Source organism: Chaetura pelagica, unplaced genomic scaffold, assembly GCF_000747805.2.
Source record: "Chaetura pelagica isolate M959 unplaced genomic scaffold, ChaPel_1.0 scaffold109, whole genome shotgun sequence".
NCBI classification, from domain to species: domain Eukaryota; kingdom Metazoa; phylum Chordata; class Aves; order Apodiformes; family Apodidae; genus Chaetura; species Chaetura pelagica.
In genome coordinates this window covers 3,359,035-3,375,492 of record NW_009970725.1, presented here as the reverse complement: position 1 = coordinate 3,375,492, position 16,458 = coordinate 3,359,035, and the positions used below count along the sequence as shown (strand labels likewise).

Here is a 16,458-nt window from a genome sequence, read left to right as displayed (position 1 = left end):
TGCTGAACCCAGGTTCCAAACAGCTCTGCTCTGCTCCCCCCACCCACTCCCCTTGCTGACCTACGTCCATTTCCTGCCTGATCAAATGAAGAGATCAAAATCCTTTGCTCGTAAAATCAATCTGCTGATAAGGAAATGGTGATGATAATGACGTCACACATGATTATAAGCTTCATGTTTAAACAAGCTGGGTGGAGGATATCCCAGGTACAATGGTACTCATTAAACAAACAGTTGCCAATTACTAATTTGGGTCAGGAAGTACAAACTGCCTCTTTGCTTATATGTGCTTATATTTCCTTCTTTTAAAAAAAGAAAATGCTGCCATAAGACTGCCAGTATAAAAAAAAACAACATTTGTAGTGGTCTCTATTACTGCAGACAGCTAAACCAAGCATCACCTGTTATAGCTGATGTCCTCCTTTTCAGACATGCTATTGTTAAGGAATTCTTTTAAAGTACAAGTATTTTCCAGCCATTTGATGAGGCCCAGTCTGGAACAAAAGAAATCAGAGATGTGAACAAGCAGCCCAGAGTTTAACTTCAGATGAACACCACAAAGAGGAAGCAACACATTCTAGTGCCTGCTAAAAGTAAGCTGAAAGCTACCATACTAAATATACTCTGTAAAACAGTTTCCAGACAAAGCAATTTCAATGTTGTTTAAAAAGAAAAGGAAAAAAAGTTACACCAAGACCCAAAACATTCTGAACCAGAGTCTGGCACACAGACAGCTTTCCAATGCCCCAACAGTAATAGATGTTAATGTAAGGATTTGGGTCCCTTCAAGATAAACACTGACCTTGTTGTCATGGGGATGACCTGGTAAGTTTTTAACTGCATATTCCTTTGGCTACACGTAGCATCTTGGGCAAGGATGATGTTCATGACATCAAACAGCTGCTCAATACGTTGGTCTTGTCGCAGGTCTTCACCACCTTTGACAAGAAAAGGATATTCCTGCTCATCGCTGCCTCGGATTGTTATACGTTTTGGCTTCCTCAAGGATTCCATTACCCTTATCTTGGAAAAAAGGTAGAAAAAAGCAACACATCAGTGAAAGAACACTTGGCCTCACAGAATCATCACTGAAATTAAGCATATCTGACATTCTTAGATGGCATAATGAAGTTGCTCAGTTACTGCTAGAGAAACGTCGGTTTGCAGACCTTCCTTTATGTGCTGCAAGATGTAACCTTTCTGTTGCTAAATCCTTCCCATGGAATATGGACACAAATTTATAGCAAACAGGATCTTGACTCAAACTTAGTAACATACCCGTTCATCAAATCCAGAGATTTTTGCATGGTACTCTGGCAGTGGTTTCCCTTTTCCATCATACTGACCTGAAGTGGTAATGGTAAATAAAAAAGGAAAGAAAAAAGTAAAAAGTTATGCAGAGTGGAATTTTTACTGTTTTAAATGTGTTTGAGAACACAACAGCCCTCCAAGTATGGTTACATAGAAGAAAATATTTAAAAATACAAAAAAAAAAATAATCTATCATGCACATCATATGATTTTATCTGTTAATTACTAATATTCTTTCTTTTTAAAGCTGTTAGAATTGCAGCTCTCTTTCAGAATAAACATCCTTTCTGAACTACATTAAACACACTTTAGATTTAGAGATTGGATTTCTTGAAATCTTCGGCAAGAGATACAACTTTTAAAATCAGGACTACAGCTTAACAGATTTAAGAGATGATGAATGAACACAGTTATTTCAGGTGAAATCTACCTCTGCGTAAGGTCAGAAAGAAGGGCCACATATCCACCTTAGAAGTAGAGCTCAAGAGTAGCAACTTTCTTCTCAGGGACAGGTCACAACACTGAAGGGGAACTTACCAGGAACTTCTAGTTCATTCCTCAAGAACTCAGCTTTGAATTCACTCATCCATGGTGAACATTCTTTCAGGTTTCCAGGTTCTTTATGGTTTTTATTCATTTTTGAGAGAAGAGAAGTAGCAATGTCCTCAAAGTCACTAGCCTTCATATCCAACAGTTCTGAACCACCTTTTCCAAAATGATGGTCAAAGTCTTTCCCAAAAGCCTGAGGTTCATTTATAGAAAGGAGTCCTGTTAACACAGTGCTAGGAAATACCTAAGAATACCAAAAATGCTGCCTTCCTATCTACACACATGGCTTCATTTGAGCTCCATATGAATAAATATCAATTGTCCTTCCACACCAGTTCTTTTCTCCATTATTTCTAGTCTGTCAGAACCTTTTCACTGCCTGTTTGGTAGACCCACCAGCTGTTACCAACAGAAATATCTACATTTAACCAATTCAATGATATCAGTGCTCCAGCAGCAGTTATATTCTAGGTGAACATACCAGCAATACTGCATTATTATAATGCTCATTACACTTAATACATGTACCTCATATGGTTGCAAAAATTTAAGATCAGCTAGTGAAATATCAATAGAAAAAACAAATATATACAAATGAGTAAAAAAATACAAATGGGTAAGTTAATTAATCCTTTTCCTTCTCTGAAATATAAACACTGAGCTTTATGGAAGGTGTGGGGTTCTGCTGGATTTTGGGTTTTGCTTTCTGCTGTTGTTAGGTTGCTTTGGGTTTGTGGAGTTTTGGTTTTCTGTTTGTTTTTTTTTAAACCATACTACATAGCTAACAATACAACCTAGCTAATTTAATATATGCCTTTTTGGCTAACCAAAAGATATATGTATACATAATGCATGTCAGAGAGCTTCACGTATTAAGATAATTTTTTTGAGTCATGTTAGAAATGACACATTTAAATGTTCTATTTACTATCACGTGTATTTTTTGTGATTTGCTTTGAGAGAATTTTGGATGTAAAATGTATAAAATAATAGTTTTAAAGTATTTAAAATATCCTGATAAAGGAAAAGTGCAGCGACATTTCATATGATCCTTTTAATAAACAAAGTAAATATTATCTGCAAGTAGTTAACTGAGTTGACTTCTTCTGTTCATAATTCAAGGTCCTAGAAAAACCAGATGTCCCCTGTTGGACCTCACTGGTATTAATAGCTTGGGAAGATATGTAAGCTCACTTGTTTTTTCAATGCCTGATAATTTTTCTCCCAAGCTGTGATGGACACACCTATTTCAGTGAAGTAAGTGAAAATAAAGAAAATATTACCTTTCTGAAGCAGAGACTGCTAGAGCCAACATCTTTACCACTTTATTTCCAGGTGATCATTCTATTGGTCTCTCTGTTTTGTTCTTTGACTTATTTTAAAATTGAAGGCAACAAATATTTAACTGCCTTAACACTGTATTTTAATTAATACAATCTATCAACAGTGTTTAATTAATGCATTACTGGAATTTCGTGTTAAAAATAAATTAAAGATTCTTATTCTCTAAGTTACCATTAAAATTGCACATAAATAATACATAAGAGCACAAATCTAAAATACTCCATATATTAGAGCAATTTCATGTGTCAGTCAAGGAATACAACAGCTTGTTTTTTTTCAGCAAGGACACTAGAAGCTATCCAGTTATCATTACAGCACACTTTGTTTCTCCACTAATACTGCATCATGAAGGCAGAGAACTCAAGAGGCCCTGCACTGTCACCCTGACCCTGTCCTGCAGCTGGTGGCATGTGACAAGAATATTGCTCTCCCTCTTGCCTTCAACAGGGGGGAACAAGACTGCCACCCCTCTTCCAGCACCTCCCTTGCTCTTCTCTCCCTATTCCTGTTCAGTAACAATTAAAAATCCATCAGCACTACTTGCAGTAACCTCTACTACTGCAAATGTTCCAGCTTTTTAAAGAGCCAAGGATTGTTTAAGCGGGCCAAAGAGCACACAAACTGCCCCAGCAACCAAACTCAGACTGCCTTTGTCCTCATGCCTGCTGGGTCCCTTGCTACACTTGTACCTTGTGCGCCTCATCCTACAGCTGCTTCCTTCCCTCCACCCCCACCTCAAAAGCAGCACATCCTGCAAATTCTTATCCCCCTACTCTCCAAAGTCATTATCATCAGAGAGCCAGCTGATCTTGTAGCAACATATTCAAAGGGCTAGGATGCCCCTAAATTCCTAATTACCCTTTCTGATGATCTACCTCCTCATCTCCTTCCAACCCCACCTTGACCCCACCTTAGTCACATCCTCCACCTTCCCTGCTCATGGGGAAGGAATCTCCCTAGAGATATTCAGATAAGTTTATCTAATCCTAACATGAGTTAAAAATAGGCAGAGACTTGGATCTACCTAGCCCTGGTCACGGGGCTACGTGCATACAGGACCACAGCCACACTTCTGCAGGAGTATCAACTGCTGGCCTCCAGCAACTTGTAGCTCAGGGATTTTTGGACCCAGAAGTGTGCATTTATATGTAAAAGCTCTCCAAGCATTTTCCTCCAACCCATGCTATTGTCTACTTGCTATTTGAACAGATGAGAGCATCCATAAAACTCTGCAGCAGAAGTTCAACGCTTAAGTGTGTATTGAATGAGGAAACACTTCTCCCTGTTTGTTTTGAACCTGCCATTTCCACAGAATATTTACTCCATGCTTGACACTCCTCATGTCAAGAGCCTTATTGTATCCATCCTCATTGTGTCTTTTCCAACTGGAGGAATACTTAAGTTCTTCCTTGTTCAGAGGTTACTCTGTAACTCTGGTTATTCTTGCTGCTCCAAGCAGTCTGTTTTCTTTATATTCATGTTAGGAATTGCAGATGGGGACCACAGTGTTCAAGAAGCAAGGGTCAAATGTCATTGTATAAATTTACATTTTGCTATCTATTCTTAATGATGACTAACAGTTGCTTTTCTTTCTTGACTGCTCTTGAGTTTTCACAGCTGATGTTTTCACAGAACTATCAAAAATCAAGATTCTGTCCTTGAACTGCAAAAGTCAGCTCAAAATCAGAGAATTTATATGTGAAATTTGGAATTTTTTTCCCACATGCATCACTTAATTTTCCTACACTGACTTCCACTATTTTAGATCTCAGTCAGCTTTGTAAAGTCCTTCCTGTAGTTCCTCATAGTTGTAACTCTTCTGAATAACTTACCCTACATAAATTAATAGCAGCAGCAAATTTGAGTAGCATAATATAGCAAAACACTCCAGAGTGCTCACACATCCTTGGCAGTAGGGAAAAAAACCAAGGCCAGATTCTTGTGCAGGTTCACGGATGGTCAGAGAGGCCCAGGCTCTGAGAACCTGGCAGCGTGCAGGAAAGGGGAGGCAAAAGCTGAGCAAGAGAGAACATTCAGTCCTGTGGGGCAGTCAGGAGTGGTAGTTGAGCTATAACAACTCAATAGCTTCTAGGAAAGAAATCCCAGTCCTGTACTCCTAACTTGAACTCTGGGCTCATCAAGTCCTGCAGCACCTGCCAAAGCTGTGATCTGGTCCCCTCTTTTGACTTTCTAGTGCCTTCTAGAAAAGCACATGACACCAGTGCTACTCAGTCAGTAATAACACATACCTGAATAAACCTTTTCCTCAGCAATCCAAGACCAGGAGCCTCTAAATTTCCCAGATTCTTGTACATTCCTTCGTACATTTCCTTAAGCTTATTTTTATCCCTCTGAGCTTTTACCAACTCGTTTCTGACATCCTCAACCCAATCCTGCAAACAGAAGGAAACAGATGAGTACTGAGAAAAAGTTTACTGACCCTGACTCTTCAGTCATCTGCTCAGATTGCATTTGGGTTACCATACTTACTAATAGTCAATGTGTCTTTTGACAACCAGAAGAGCAATTGAAAGGCTATAGAAGTATTTCCCTTTCATTCTGCCTCTTGACAAAATTTTTCTGCTTCATTAGACAATTATGCTTATGATCATATTGTTTAGTGAAAGCTAAGAAAACCTCTATGAGGCCAGGAGTGGAAGCAAACAAAAGATGAGAATCCTTTGGACAACAGGGCCAGAAAGTATCCAAGGGAGCCCAGAAGAGAGTAGGGTTTTTTTTTAAACAAGTAGTAAGAAATTATAGAGACAGCTACAAATCATAATTCTGTAACACTTTCAGAAGTACTAAGGAAGACTGACCTCTGGGCAGGGCAGAGAAAGAGATGCTGAAAAGGGCTAGTGCAAAACCACCAGGGAAGGGAGACTATCTCCAGTGAAAGCTGCTGACGGCACCCAAACATCACAGAATGGTTTGGGTTGGCAGTAGCCTTTAAAGGTCATCTAGTCCAACCAGCCTGCAGTGAGCAGGGATATCTTCAACCAGGTTGGTCAGAGCCCCATCAAGCCTGACCTTGAATGTTTCCAGGGATGGTGCACCTGACACCTCTCTGGACAACCTGTGTCAGTGTTTCACCAGTTGATTCTGGGTTGAACAGCTTCCTGCAGCTGTGGTGTCAACCAAACTGTGACAGGCTCTGGCCAGCACTCCCTTTCCTAAGCAGAGGGTGAGGAATGAAAGGGAAGTGGGGGAATAAAAAAATACAGTTTACCTTAAAAAGCATTATGGGACTAGACAACTGCTCCAGGGCATGAACAAAATCTTGAACTACTCCTCCTCTGTCCAACTTATTCCTGATCCTTCAAAGGAAAAAAAAAAAAAGGATCACAAGACAACAGGAACTACCATCACTACCCTGCCATGCAGATAAGCAATGATCCAGACTGTCTGCTATGCTCAGGAATCTGGTTAAATAATCTGGAAAAAATAGGAAACAACCAGACTATATATCCTATCACAGCAGTTACACAGTGGTGACAGTTTGTGAAGCACTATACTTTATCTTCTTATTTTAAATGATGAAATTCAGCAAGTGTATCAGAGAATTGAAAAAAGGCAAAAGGATACCTAAAACCGTATTAGTGACTCTATAGCACTGTGTGATAAAAGTTGGATTTTGTCTGAGGGTTAACTCAGGTTTTATGGCAAAACAGGTGAGGCAGGGGCTGGCAGGGGAAGGCCCATGTTGTGCATGAGCAAGTTGAGGAGAAGACAACAAGGAGCTGTCATTCCCCAAAAGATAATGTGCATCCATTTCATTGGCCCTCTCTCAAGTCTGGTAGGTGCATCTATTCTATTTAAATATCTCTGCTCTTGCTTGGTATTACAACAACTCTAAATGTCCAAACTAGCTTCATTTTAATCTTTGATTGGTACTGACTCTCACTGCTGTGAAGCCTGCTACAGTAAGAGCCTAATCATGAACCAGATTTCCCTTCATCCTCAGCGAGTGGGAAAAGTGAGAAGACTGACTACCACAGAATCACCAGTAGAAGGGGCTTGCCTCCCTATGGTGTTCATGTTTTTCTTTGAAAATATTCTAAGTTTCCACTGCCTGGGGACTATATACACTCAACACTTCAGAAATTATTCAGGCCACCAACCTGAGTGTGTCTAATACTATGACAGCTTATATATTGGTTTTTCCTGTGCCTTTGAATGAGAACACAGTGTGCATGGGATTACCCCCCCAATGTTTCTCATGTCCCCTAAAGACAACAGTTTCACAAGAAAAAAAAACACAACAAAGAATATTTCCACTCCTGAGTAAAAAAAATACATACAAAATAGCTACCCAAGATTACAAATTCACCTTTCTACAAACTCCTTGTTCTTATAACCAGTTGCAGTGTCTTTGAAACTGTAACTTTCACTGCTGATCAGGAAAGGGTAGATGATTGCCTGGGGATAGGTATTTGCGATCTCCTCAACAGTGTGTTGCACGGCTACTGCTTCGTCCTTGTCCAGTACCGCCATCATCTGGCTAATCCAGCCAATGAACTGCCAACAGGGAACCGAAGAAAGCTGCAAAAAAAACCCACACACTGCTTTCAGCTTCGGTTCTCCTTGAAAACGCCAAGCATAGCAAACACAAAACTGCTCTGTGGCCCAGCCTAAGCAGACAGGAACACATGAAAAGGAAACAAAATGTCAACTACATTGCAAAAAACATCCCCCAATAAAGCATATTTAATTATTGTTATTAAAACTACTACCACCACCACTAACTGTTGCTGCTGAATAGGTTTGCTTTTACAAAGATGTGGAGCTCGTTGATCAAGAGAAGGCTTTATACTCAAGACTGTGGCTTTTCTGCCTGGATGCAATACAGTAATTTTTGATGACCGTATACAAACTACTCAAAAAACGGAAGGGATAATTCAAACACTATTACATTAAAGTCTTTATTTTAGTAAAAAAAGAGTCAGGAAGGAGAACACTAGAACTCCAACCACAGCTTTGCTCTTCCTTCAGCTTTAAAGAGGTTTGGGTTTCCTGACAAACATTAATTCCAGCAGAGAATCTCCAGTATACTTCATGTATGTTCTTGTGATAGCAAGAGACCATACTCCAACTCCTTTCCTCCTGTCTCATCCCTTCCTACCTTTCTAACAGAGCTTAAGATCAGATTGCCTGTCTAATTCTCACAGAGAAGACAAATAAATGCCTGGTGAAATTATCTTCTGGGTGAAGTTTAACTGGACCAGGTGTGAGGTTCTGTTTGAACCATCAGTTTCACTGTGGCCACACCTTGTGCACCTCAGCTGTTGCTGCTCTGTTCTAAGCTTTTTGGGCCAACTAAGCCATGTTTGTGTCTCTCTTGAGTTCTTCCTCTGACAGGCTTGGCAGTCTCTGAGCACCAGCAACAATGGGCTTAAAAACGTGGGCAGGCCAAGGCAGGAACAGACATGAGTCACAAAGGACCTCTCAGCTTATCTGTCCTGGTATCCTTATGCTATCTTGCTGTGGAACTGCAATGGAGGGACAGGTTATGGAAGGGAGGCAGAAGCTGTAGTAACCTCTGAAGTGAAGCAGACCAGAGAGAGGTGGGAGAAGTGGAACAAGAGCCTCAAAAAGTTATTGGTTTCCAGTATACAAGAAACTCAGCCTACAGAAATAAGATACATTCCTCATCTTAATCCTACCCACCTTTATCAGCCTACTTAAATCGTTCAGAAGGAAGGAAAACTGCACTGTAATTTTTCTCCAGCAGCTATCAAAGCAGTATTTGGAACCAGAATAATGATAAAGTTAAATTTTTTAGGAAAAAGTTTCCGTCCATATGAATTAGACTCAGCAAGTTAGAGAAAAGACAAGGAACAATGATGGGATAAAATGTATCTGATTTACCTGAAGCAAAACTTACCAGTCTAACCTCTCTGCCCATCCAACCTCCATCTCTACCTTTTAAATTCAATTTACAGCAACATTTGCTGCCAGGAGAATGTAAGCAACTAACCTCTCGTGTCACTAGACCCAGTGTCTCTGCTGGATATCTTTCAATTATTTGCAGCAGTCTAGGAAATCTCAGCCTAGCTTCTCTGGAGTTCAGTTTTAAAGCTTTTATCATTTTCTCCACCACAATAGCTGGGAATAGCTGCAGATCTGTGGTGTTGATTTCTGCCAAGAGACATTAAACAAGAATTATCAGAAACACCATCACTTGTTCTATGTCTTTGATCATCCGCAACATTCATCTTTACAATTCAGTATTTTTTCCCCCGTGTATTTTGTTTTTACTTTGTTCTCCTTTCCATCTGTTTGAACTGCACACACCAGCAACACGTGCACTTGGGGACTGTAAGGATTAGCTTTATCAGGAAGCTGCATCACTGCTGGTATCTTGCTTGCTTCAAACACAACAATGCTATGGTCTGAGAAGGAACAAGGGAAGCATCTGCTGGGTATGATATACATCTCACAAGTAAGAAGGAGACTCAGTGATTCACTAGTATCAAGGCCAGCAGTAATAGTGGAGGAATAAAAGAGAATATAAATACTGTGGAACTGAAGGACAAACTGTTCCATTTCAATTCAAGTTGTGTTGTTCAGGGAAGATATCCTGGTTATCACAAAAGCTCATAAATCACAGATAAATCCACCTCTTAAACTTAGGAGAAATCCTAACTAACCACACAAGCCTTCTTCTTCCCTACGCAGATGCTGGTCACAGAAACCAACCAAAGTCATATAGGCATCAGTAACTCCCATCACATCCACGTGTTCCATGGAATGGGACTGCACTTCCTCTTCAGACTTCCTTGTGGCACTGCAGAAACACTGAAAAGCCTTCTTGTTCAGACCTGCCAATACCTGAAATTCAGCCACAAGAGATGAAAAAGACACATTAGCAAGCAGCATTCAACAATTCTCTTTGAAATCTAAGCTTGGTTTCAAGTCTTGAGTAGATAAAACTTCAAATGTATTAGATATATTGAGCAGCTGATACAAAGGGAAAAAAATTGGGATATGATTTCCAGCAGTAATTTCCAGAATTTAAATTTCCACAGTTTTCAGTGGAAAAATATAAAATACTCTTTCAACTTAAATTTATCTCTGGAAATGTTATGTGGAATTTTTATAACTGCAAAGAAGTTAATGTTTCTAGAGTTTCTGTAAACAGTTAACAGAAAACATTATTTTAAAATGCTGTTTTTTCCTATTAAATTATATTGGCCTTCCAATACCTAGAGGGGACCTACATGAAAAATGAAGAGAAACTTTTCACCAGAGAGTGACAGGATGGGGGGTAATGGTTTTAACTTGAAAGAGGGGAGATTTAGGTTAGATATTAGGAAGACATTCTATAACATGAGGGTTTGGTAAGACACTGGAAGAGGTTGCTCAAAGAGGTTGTGGAAGCCCCCTCCCCTGGAGGTGTTCAAGGCCAGGTTGGATGAGGCTTGTGCAGCCTGATCTAGTGTGAGAGGTGTCCCTGCTTATAGCAAGGAGGTTGGAACCTCATGATCTTTAAGGTCCCTTCCAACCTTAACCATTCTACGATGCTATGATTCTGTCTGCAACATCTGAATAACTTACTTACAATATGTGCTTAAAAAAAGCACTCAATCTATATAAAATCTGATGCCTTTTTCCCTGTTACAGTCATATTGATCATACATTTGTAAAGCAACTCAAGAAATTAAGGACTTAACAAGATCCTTTACAACTCAGTGCTTATAAATTAAGTAGCTATATGCTGATGTTGTCAACAAGCTTACCAACCTCATAGACATTGTAGCTACTGTGGTTATTAAACAAAATACAAAATTGCTGCAGAACAAGTTGGAACAACTGAAAAAGGCTGTAACTAAATTGTTCACATTTGAGGTAGATGGAGGGAAACTACTAGATTCAGAGTACTGCCTAAAAAAATAAGGTTAAGCTCCTTAATCTTATAGAAATATCAGATATCCCAATCTGACTCATCTGACACAGAAGAGCTTTTATGCTCATCTTCTAGATTTCCTTAAGAAGGAAGCTCTTAATAATTAGCAAATAAATGAAACTTAATCTTTTGCTCAAGTTTCTACACACCTGAAAATTTAAAATAATTTTTTGCAGGAATCTCTTCTTTATTTACTTTTCTTTTAAAAACGTAGAAAAAATAAATTAATAAATAAAATAATTTTGCTGTTTTACACTGCTGTGTATCATATTTAAGGGTCTTCATGATGGCTTTACAAATTAATAGAAGTCAGCTGTGGCACTTGAAATTCATAGTCAATCAATTCGACAGGCAAGAAGTCAGTGTCAAAGCACCTGGGACAACTGACAACACAAACCATTTCAGATGTACAGTCTATCACTGTATCCTTCAAACATGCATCTTCCCAAAAAAGACAGAGATGACCTGCATGTGTTCTGCCTTAAAAACCCCTCTCATCAGTATTACAGAAATTATTTAGATAAAGTAAATGTATTAGTATCAGTATGATAAAGACCTGTTTATGAAATAGGATAGTCTGTCTGCCAGAAGCAGCTCAGAAATGCCCAGCTGAAATACAGGGATTCTCTGTGGATCATGTTCCCAAGCCTTGTCTTGCCACCATGCCTGCAGGTGCTACGACCATGTCTTTCCTCTCCACACAAAATACAGGAACACAGAAACACCAGAACATTCCCCCAGTTAAAAAGGTGGAATGGTGCAGAACTCAAGGAGAGCAAAAACCAGACAAAATAGCAACCACGGAGTTTTTTGAGTTTGTTTGGCTGTTGCTTTTTTCCCTTCCTTTAGCTGGTGTTCCTAGGCAAATGACAACTAACAGCAGACGGGTTTCACATTCTCTATACACATCCATTTCCTCAAACATTACAATGCTGAAATACCTAAAAGCTTTTCCCCTTTCATTTACCTTTTCAGGACTCTCAAGACTTTCTCCTGACAGTACTGATATTTTCCCAGCTTTTTCTTCCTCTATTTGCTCAAGGCATCTTGGATCCTGACTAAGAGCATTGGCCATGATGTGGTACGTAGTACCCAGAAGAAGATTCTGGTTTCGGAAGGCCATTACGTTCTTGCTGAGATAGTCAGATTTGGTATCTTCTGTTGGAATTCAGAAACAACACTGGTAATTTGACAACAAAGCAGCTTTGTATAATAAACAAAGTGAAGCAAAGAGAAGGCTGTTACCAAGCAGGGAGATGGTTTTTAACACTGAGAGCATGCGTTCAGGACAAGTCTGGTTCCGGCTGCAACTGTGTGTAAAGCGGCAATAGGCGTAATTCCACCTGACCAGCCAGTCTTCCCTTGTTCTGGCTTCTTTGCGCAGGTCTTTCAGAAGCTTCTTGGCAACTGAGAAGCTGTTCTGTGTTCAGACCAAGACAGAATTTTCAGATAATGTATCTGAAGAGGAAATAAAACCTTTCTGCAAACAAATTAAGGGATGAGAAGATTAAGATAGCAAGACGAAGAGAGGTCAACTGCTTGTTGGGTCTCATATTCCAACACCGATTTGTGCTAATGGAGAAATTTGAAAGGAAAACGAGAAGAAGAGAGTTTTGGCAAACTGAGGAAATTAATTCTATCTGCATGACCGAAGAGGCATTAACTGTCCTGCAGTACAAAAACATACAGGGAATGTAACTCGGTTTATTAATGTTCCATTAAGCAAATCACTTACGTTTCTGTTTTGATGAAAAGTTTCATATATATAGCATTAGAGAAAATCTTACTTTTCATTTACACCTTTAAGAGTGTGTAGTCAACACAGCACTAACATTGTATTTGGTTTTTAAGGTGCTTAAAATAAACTCATCACTGATTGTAGATTGTTGCAGCATCTCAGAAGAAGATTGCAGATTGAAGTAAATTATATTGATTCAATCTGAATTTGATTTTTTTTTGCTTGTGCAGAAGAGATTACTGGTAAATGAGGAAGCCTAATGTTTGGCTGCAAGCATCCCTTCCATTAAAGACTGAAACATTTCAGATACTTAATTTATCTTCCCTTTAGAGTGTCAGAAACCATCTGTGGATCAAAGGGGCCTTCAGGCACATTTCCAGTAATGACAAATTATCATCAATTTTATAATTAACATTTATCCATTTGTTTTTTTTGCTGTGTAACTGACTTCCTGAGCTTTCAAAATATTCTAGATATCGGGGTCAAAAAGAGACAAGGTCTGCCCTGGCAAAAGGGTGCCCAACATCACATAAGAGGCTTTTCCAGCTGTAGTTTCTATGTATTTTCTCACAAAATTGGCAACAGACAGCACAGTTACCTGTTTCCTGGCACTTTCTACCATCTTCATTTTCATGTTAAATTTGCAGCTTTTAATCATTGAGTAAATATCTTCATCCTGTTGATCTACTTCCATTTGGTCACCAGCACTATGTTCTTCATCCACCTCCATACTCTCATCAGCCTGATCACAGGTAAGTTTCTCCTGCAGTTTGTCAAGAAAGAAACACCTGCCCAATGACAAGAGGAGTACAAATCATTCCAGGCTGCATTCAAGGGAATGAAGGTTCAAGTGCTGATCTGCCTGACAGTAAACAAAGCTCAGAAAAAATGGCAAGCAATGGAGATCATCTTTAGCATTGGCTAAACACAGTCCTCAAGAGTCTGGAAATTCATAAACAGCAACAGGTTGACCCTGAGAGCATTCTAGGATCTTGAACTGATGAGATAAAGTATTAGAAAAAGTCTGTAAGAGAGGGGAATTTTTTTGTTAGTTTGTCCTTTTAAAATCACAGCTATAACCTATCACAGCTATAAGGTTCACACAGCCATAACTTGCATTCCAACTTGACAGGAGTGGAAACAAACTAGAGTTTTATTTATATAACAGAAGTGCCAGGCTCTATTCTATGGGAATCTTCAATTCGAATGTGTATTAAAACAACACATGGAAACACTGAAATTTATGTTGCAGAAAAGACCAGTGACCAGACTCAACTTTTGAGAGGGAACTGCCTCTCATGAGGGTTGGAACTAGATGATCTTTAAGGTCCTTTCCAATCCAAACCATTCTACCAATGTCATTAGGTAGACAGTTATTCAACACAGAGGATAGCACTGCAGACTGGAATGGGGCTTGGCACAGCCTTTGTCACTAATTTGAGACAAAGGTTTTCTAAAAGCACAGAAGTGTTTAAGACACTAACAACCCCATAAACATTTTGAGACTTTGTCAAGGAGCAAGCCGTATCATGCATCCTGCCTAATATCTAACTGCAATAAAGTCTTGTGTAGCCATCCTTTCTTGACACCAAGAAATAATAAAATAAATTACAGAGCACAGTGAGTATCAGTAGAGCTGTTGCAGAAGTTGTCCTCCAGGAAAAGAGAAAGAATCTAGGTATGCACTGAATGAGTGGATTGGGTTGAAGACAGATACCATGGGGAGGAAAGAACACATTCGTTTCTCCAGAGCTAATCCAAAGGAGTCTCCAGAGAGCTTCTGTTCTTTCTAGCAACAGTTGCACATCAGAAGTCTCTAATAACAGCACTGGTCAACTTTCCTATAAACACGTGAATCACTGATAGTGACAGGGGTGGCCTGATTTTGTACACTCCTTAACTTTGTAACTGCCTGCAAAGTAGGCAAAGTATTTTCATTCATAACAGACTGGCCTTTTGGTGGTGTTTCACTGAACTAAATACAGCTGATCTACTCAGCTACAAGGGGATGTGTTTATGGGCTGCTGAAGGGGGTTCACTTGTACAGTGTGTGTAGTTGCCGAAGCAAGAAAATGCCTAAACTAACAGGTTTCACTATCATAATCCGGTTTGTTCCCTGGCCATCTCTCAGTCTCCTCTTGCTTCCCACCACAAGTTAGTTGCATATAAAACAGTTAAACTGATAAAGCTATTGCAGTGGTAAAAAGAAAGGGAAAAAAAAAGTCATACACGGGATCAACAAACCCTCCAATAAAACCAGCAGCATTAGACAAAATAACCTCTCAGAACTCGACAGGCAGACAGAACTACAGCAAACCCAAGAATTGTAGTTTTACCGATTTGTAATGATATCATCCCAGATGTTCATAGGATCCATTTTAGCATCTGGATATCTGCTTGTCCAAATTCTGAGAAGTCTCTTAAGGGAAGCCTGTGAAGCTAAGTTACCTAGAAGTCAATTAAGAATACTTTACATGCATCTACATCCAAACAGTGTGAAAAAGGCCTAAACCAAACATAATCTATATTAAAGCCAGAAAACTGCAGTAAAACAACCCAGTTTTTTTTCTGGTCTTGAGCTAAACACTCTACTTGTTGACTGTATTGCCCTGTTTTTTATTTTTAAGGCACAGGAGATTCAGTAAGGACATCAGTGTCAACTGTCACTGGGAATTACCACTGGGTAAGGTACCTTTCCATACAGGAATATACTAGAATATAACAGATCTGTTAACTAAATTTAACATAGAATTTGGTTTAAGCACATAAATTTGTATTTCATGCCTACCTCAATAGCTACAATTTGTATCACATCCATATTTTGTTAAAAGTCACCCCAATAAGAATCTTCGTTTGAAAACATTACTTAGACTTTTAAGAGATACATAACTCTTATCACAATATATATCTAGGCTAATAAAACTTTGCAATAGGACACATAATTATCTTCAAGCCTATCTTACATAACTGGAGTAGTTCTTATTGTCAAGAAGAGAGTAAGAAGTAGCAATTCCAGGCCTATGCTCCTTCAAACAGGAGTTCAGTCCTCTAAGTGTGGAAATAGAAAATCAAAGTTCAAATCATGATTATTTAACACAATGAAAGGAAAATAGCTAACGAAAAAATCTTTACTTCTCTTGGTCATAAAATTGATGAAATCTTGTATTTCTGTCAAAGCTTGTACAGACTGCAGTTTGCTCATTCGACTTTGATATAACAAAGTATCAATACTGGAATAGCTCTGAAAAGAAAGGGAGAGAAAGGAAGATTTCATATACAGTATTTACAACTAGGCTCCATTCAGTGCTCTACAAATGATTATCTGATGTTGCTCTACACTATGCTCTACAACCAAACCTTTTAAAATCTTTAAACCTTTTACAAGCAATTTAATAGCCTGTAATCTGAGAGTAACTCTGCTTTGGACAGGAACAGAGGATAGTCCTACAGTCTAATCAAAAGTTGGTAATGGTAATACTCTTTTAAAGTTTATTCTGGGCACAGGAGGCCTTTGAAAAGTTGAACGAAATAAAACTCCCATTAATCTGCACAGTTACCCTGAAAAATATCTAATAGATGAAAAAAATTCTACTAGATTAAATCAACAAAA

General features: G+C 38.9%; 1 protein-coding gene across 1 annotated transcript in view; it reads right to left on the bottom strand.

Annotated features, from left to right (window-relative positions):
- Positions 1 to 16,458, bottom strand: part of PRKDC (protein kinase, DNA-activated, catalytic polypeptide) — an 83,600-nt gene that overhangs the window by 5,767 nt on the left and 61,375 nt on the right. Inside the window, 14 exon segments of the mRNA XM_010006889.1 lie at positions 402 to 494; positions 803 to 1,023; positions 1,279 to 1,346; positions 1,849 to 2,053; positions 5,454 to 5,597; positions 6,434 to 6,521; positions 7,535 to 7,746; positions 9,182 to 9,342; positions 9,855 to 10,035; positions 12,078 to 12,268; positions 12,356 to 12,530; positions 13,447 to 13,636; positions 15,185 to 15,296; positions 15,981 to 16,089. Coding sequence (XP_010005191.1) covers positions 402 to 494; positions 803 to 1,023; positions 1,279 to 1,346; positions 1,849 to 2,053; positions 5,454 to 5,597; positions 6,434 to 6,521; positions 7,535 to 7,746; positions 9,182 to 9,342; positions 9,855 to 10,035; positions 12,078 to 12,268; positions 12,356 to 12,530; positions 13,447 to 13,636; positions 15,185 to 15,296; positions 15,981 to 16,089 — 2,150 coding nt within the window.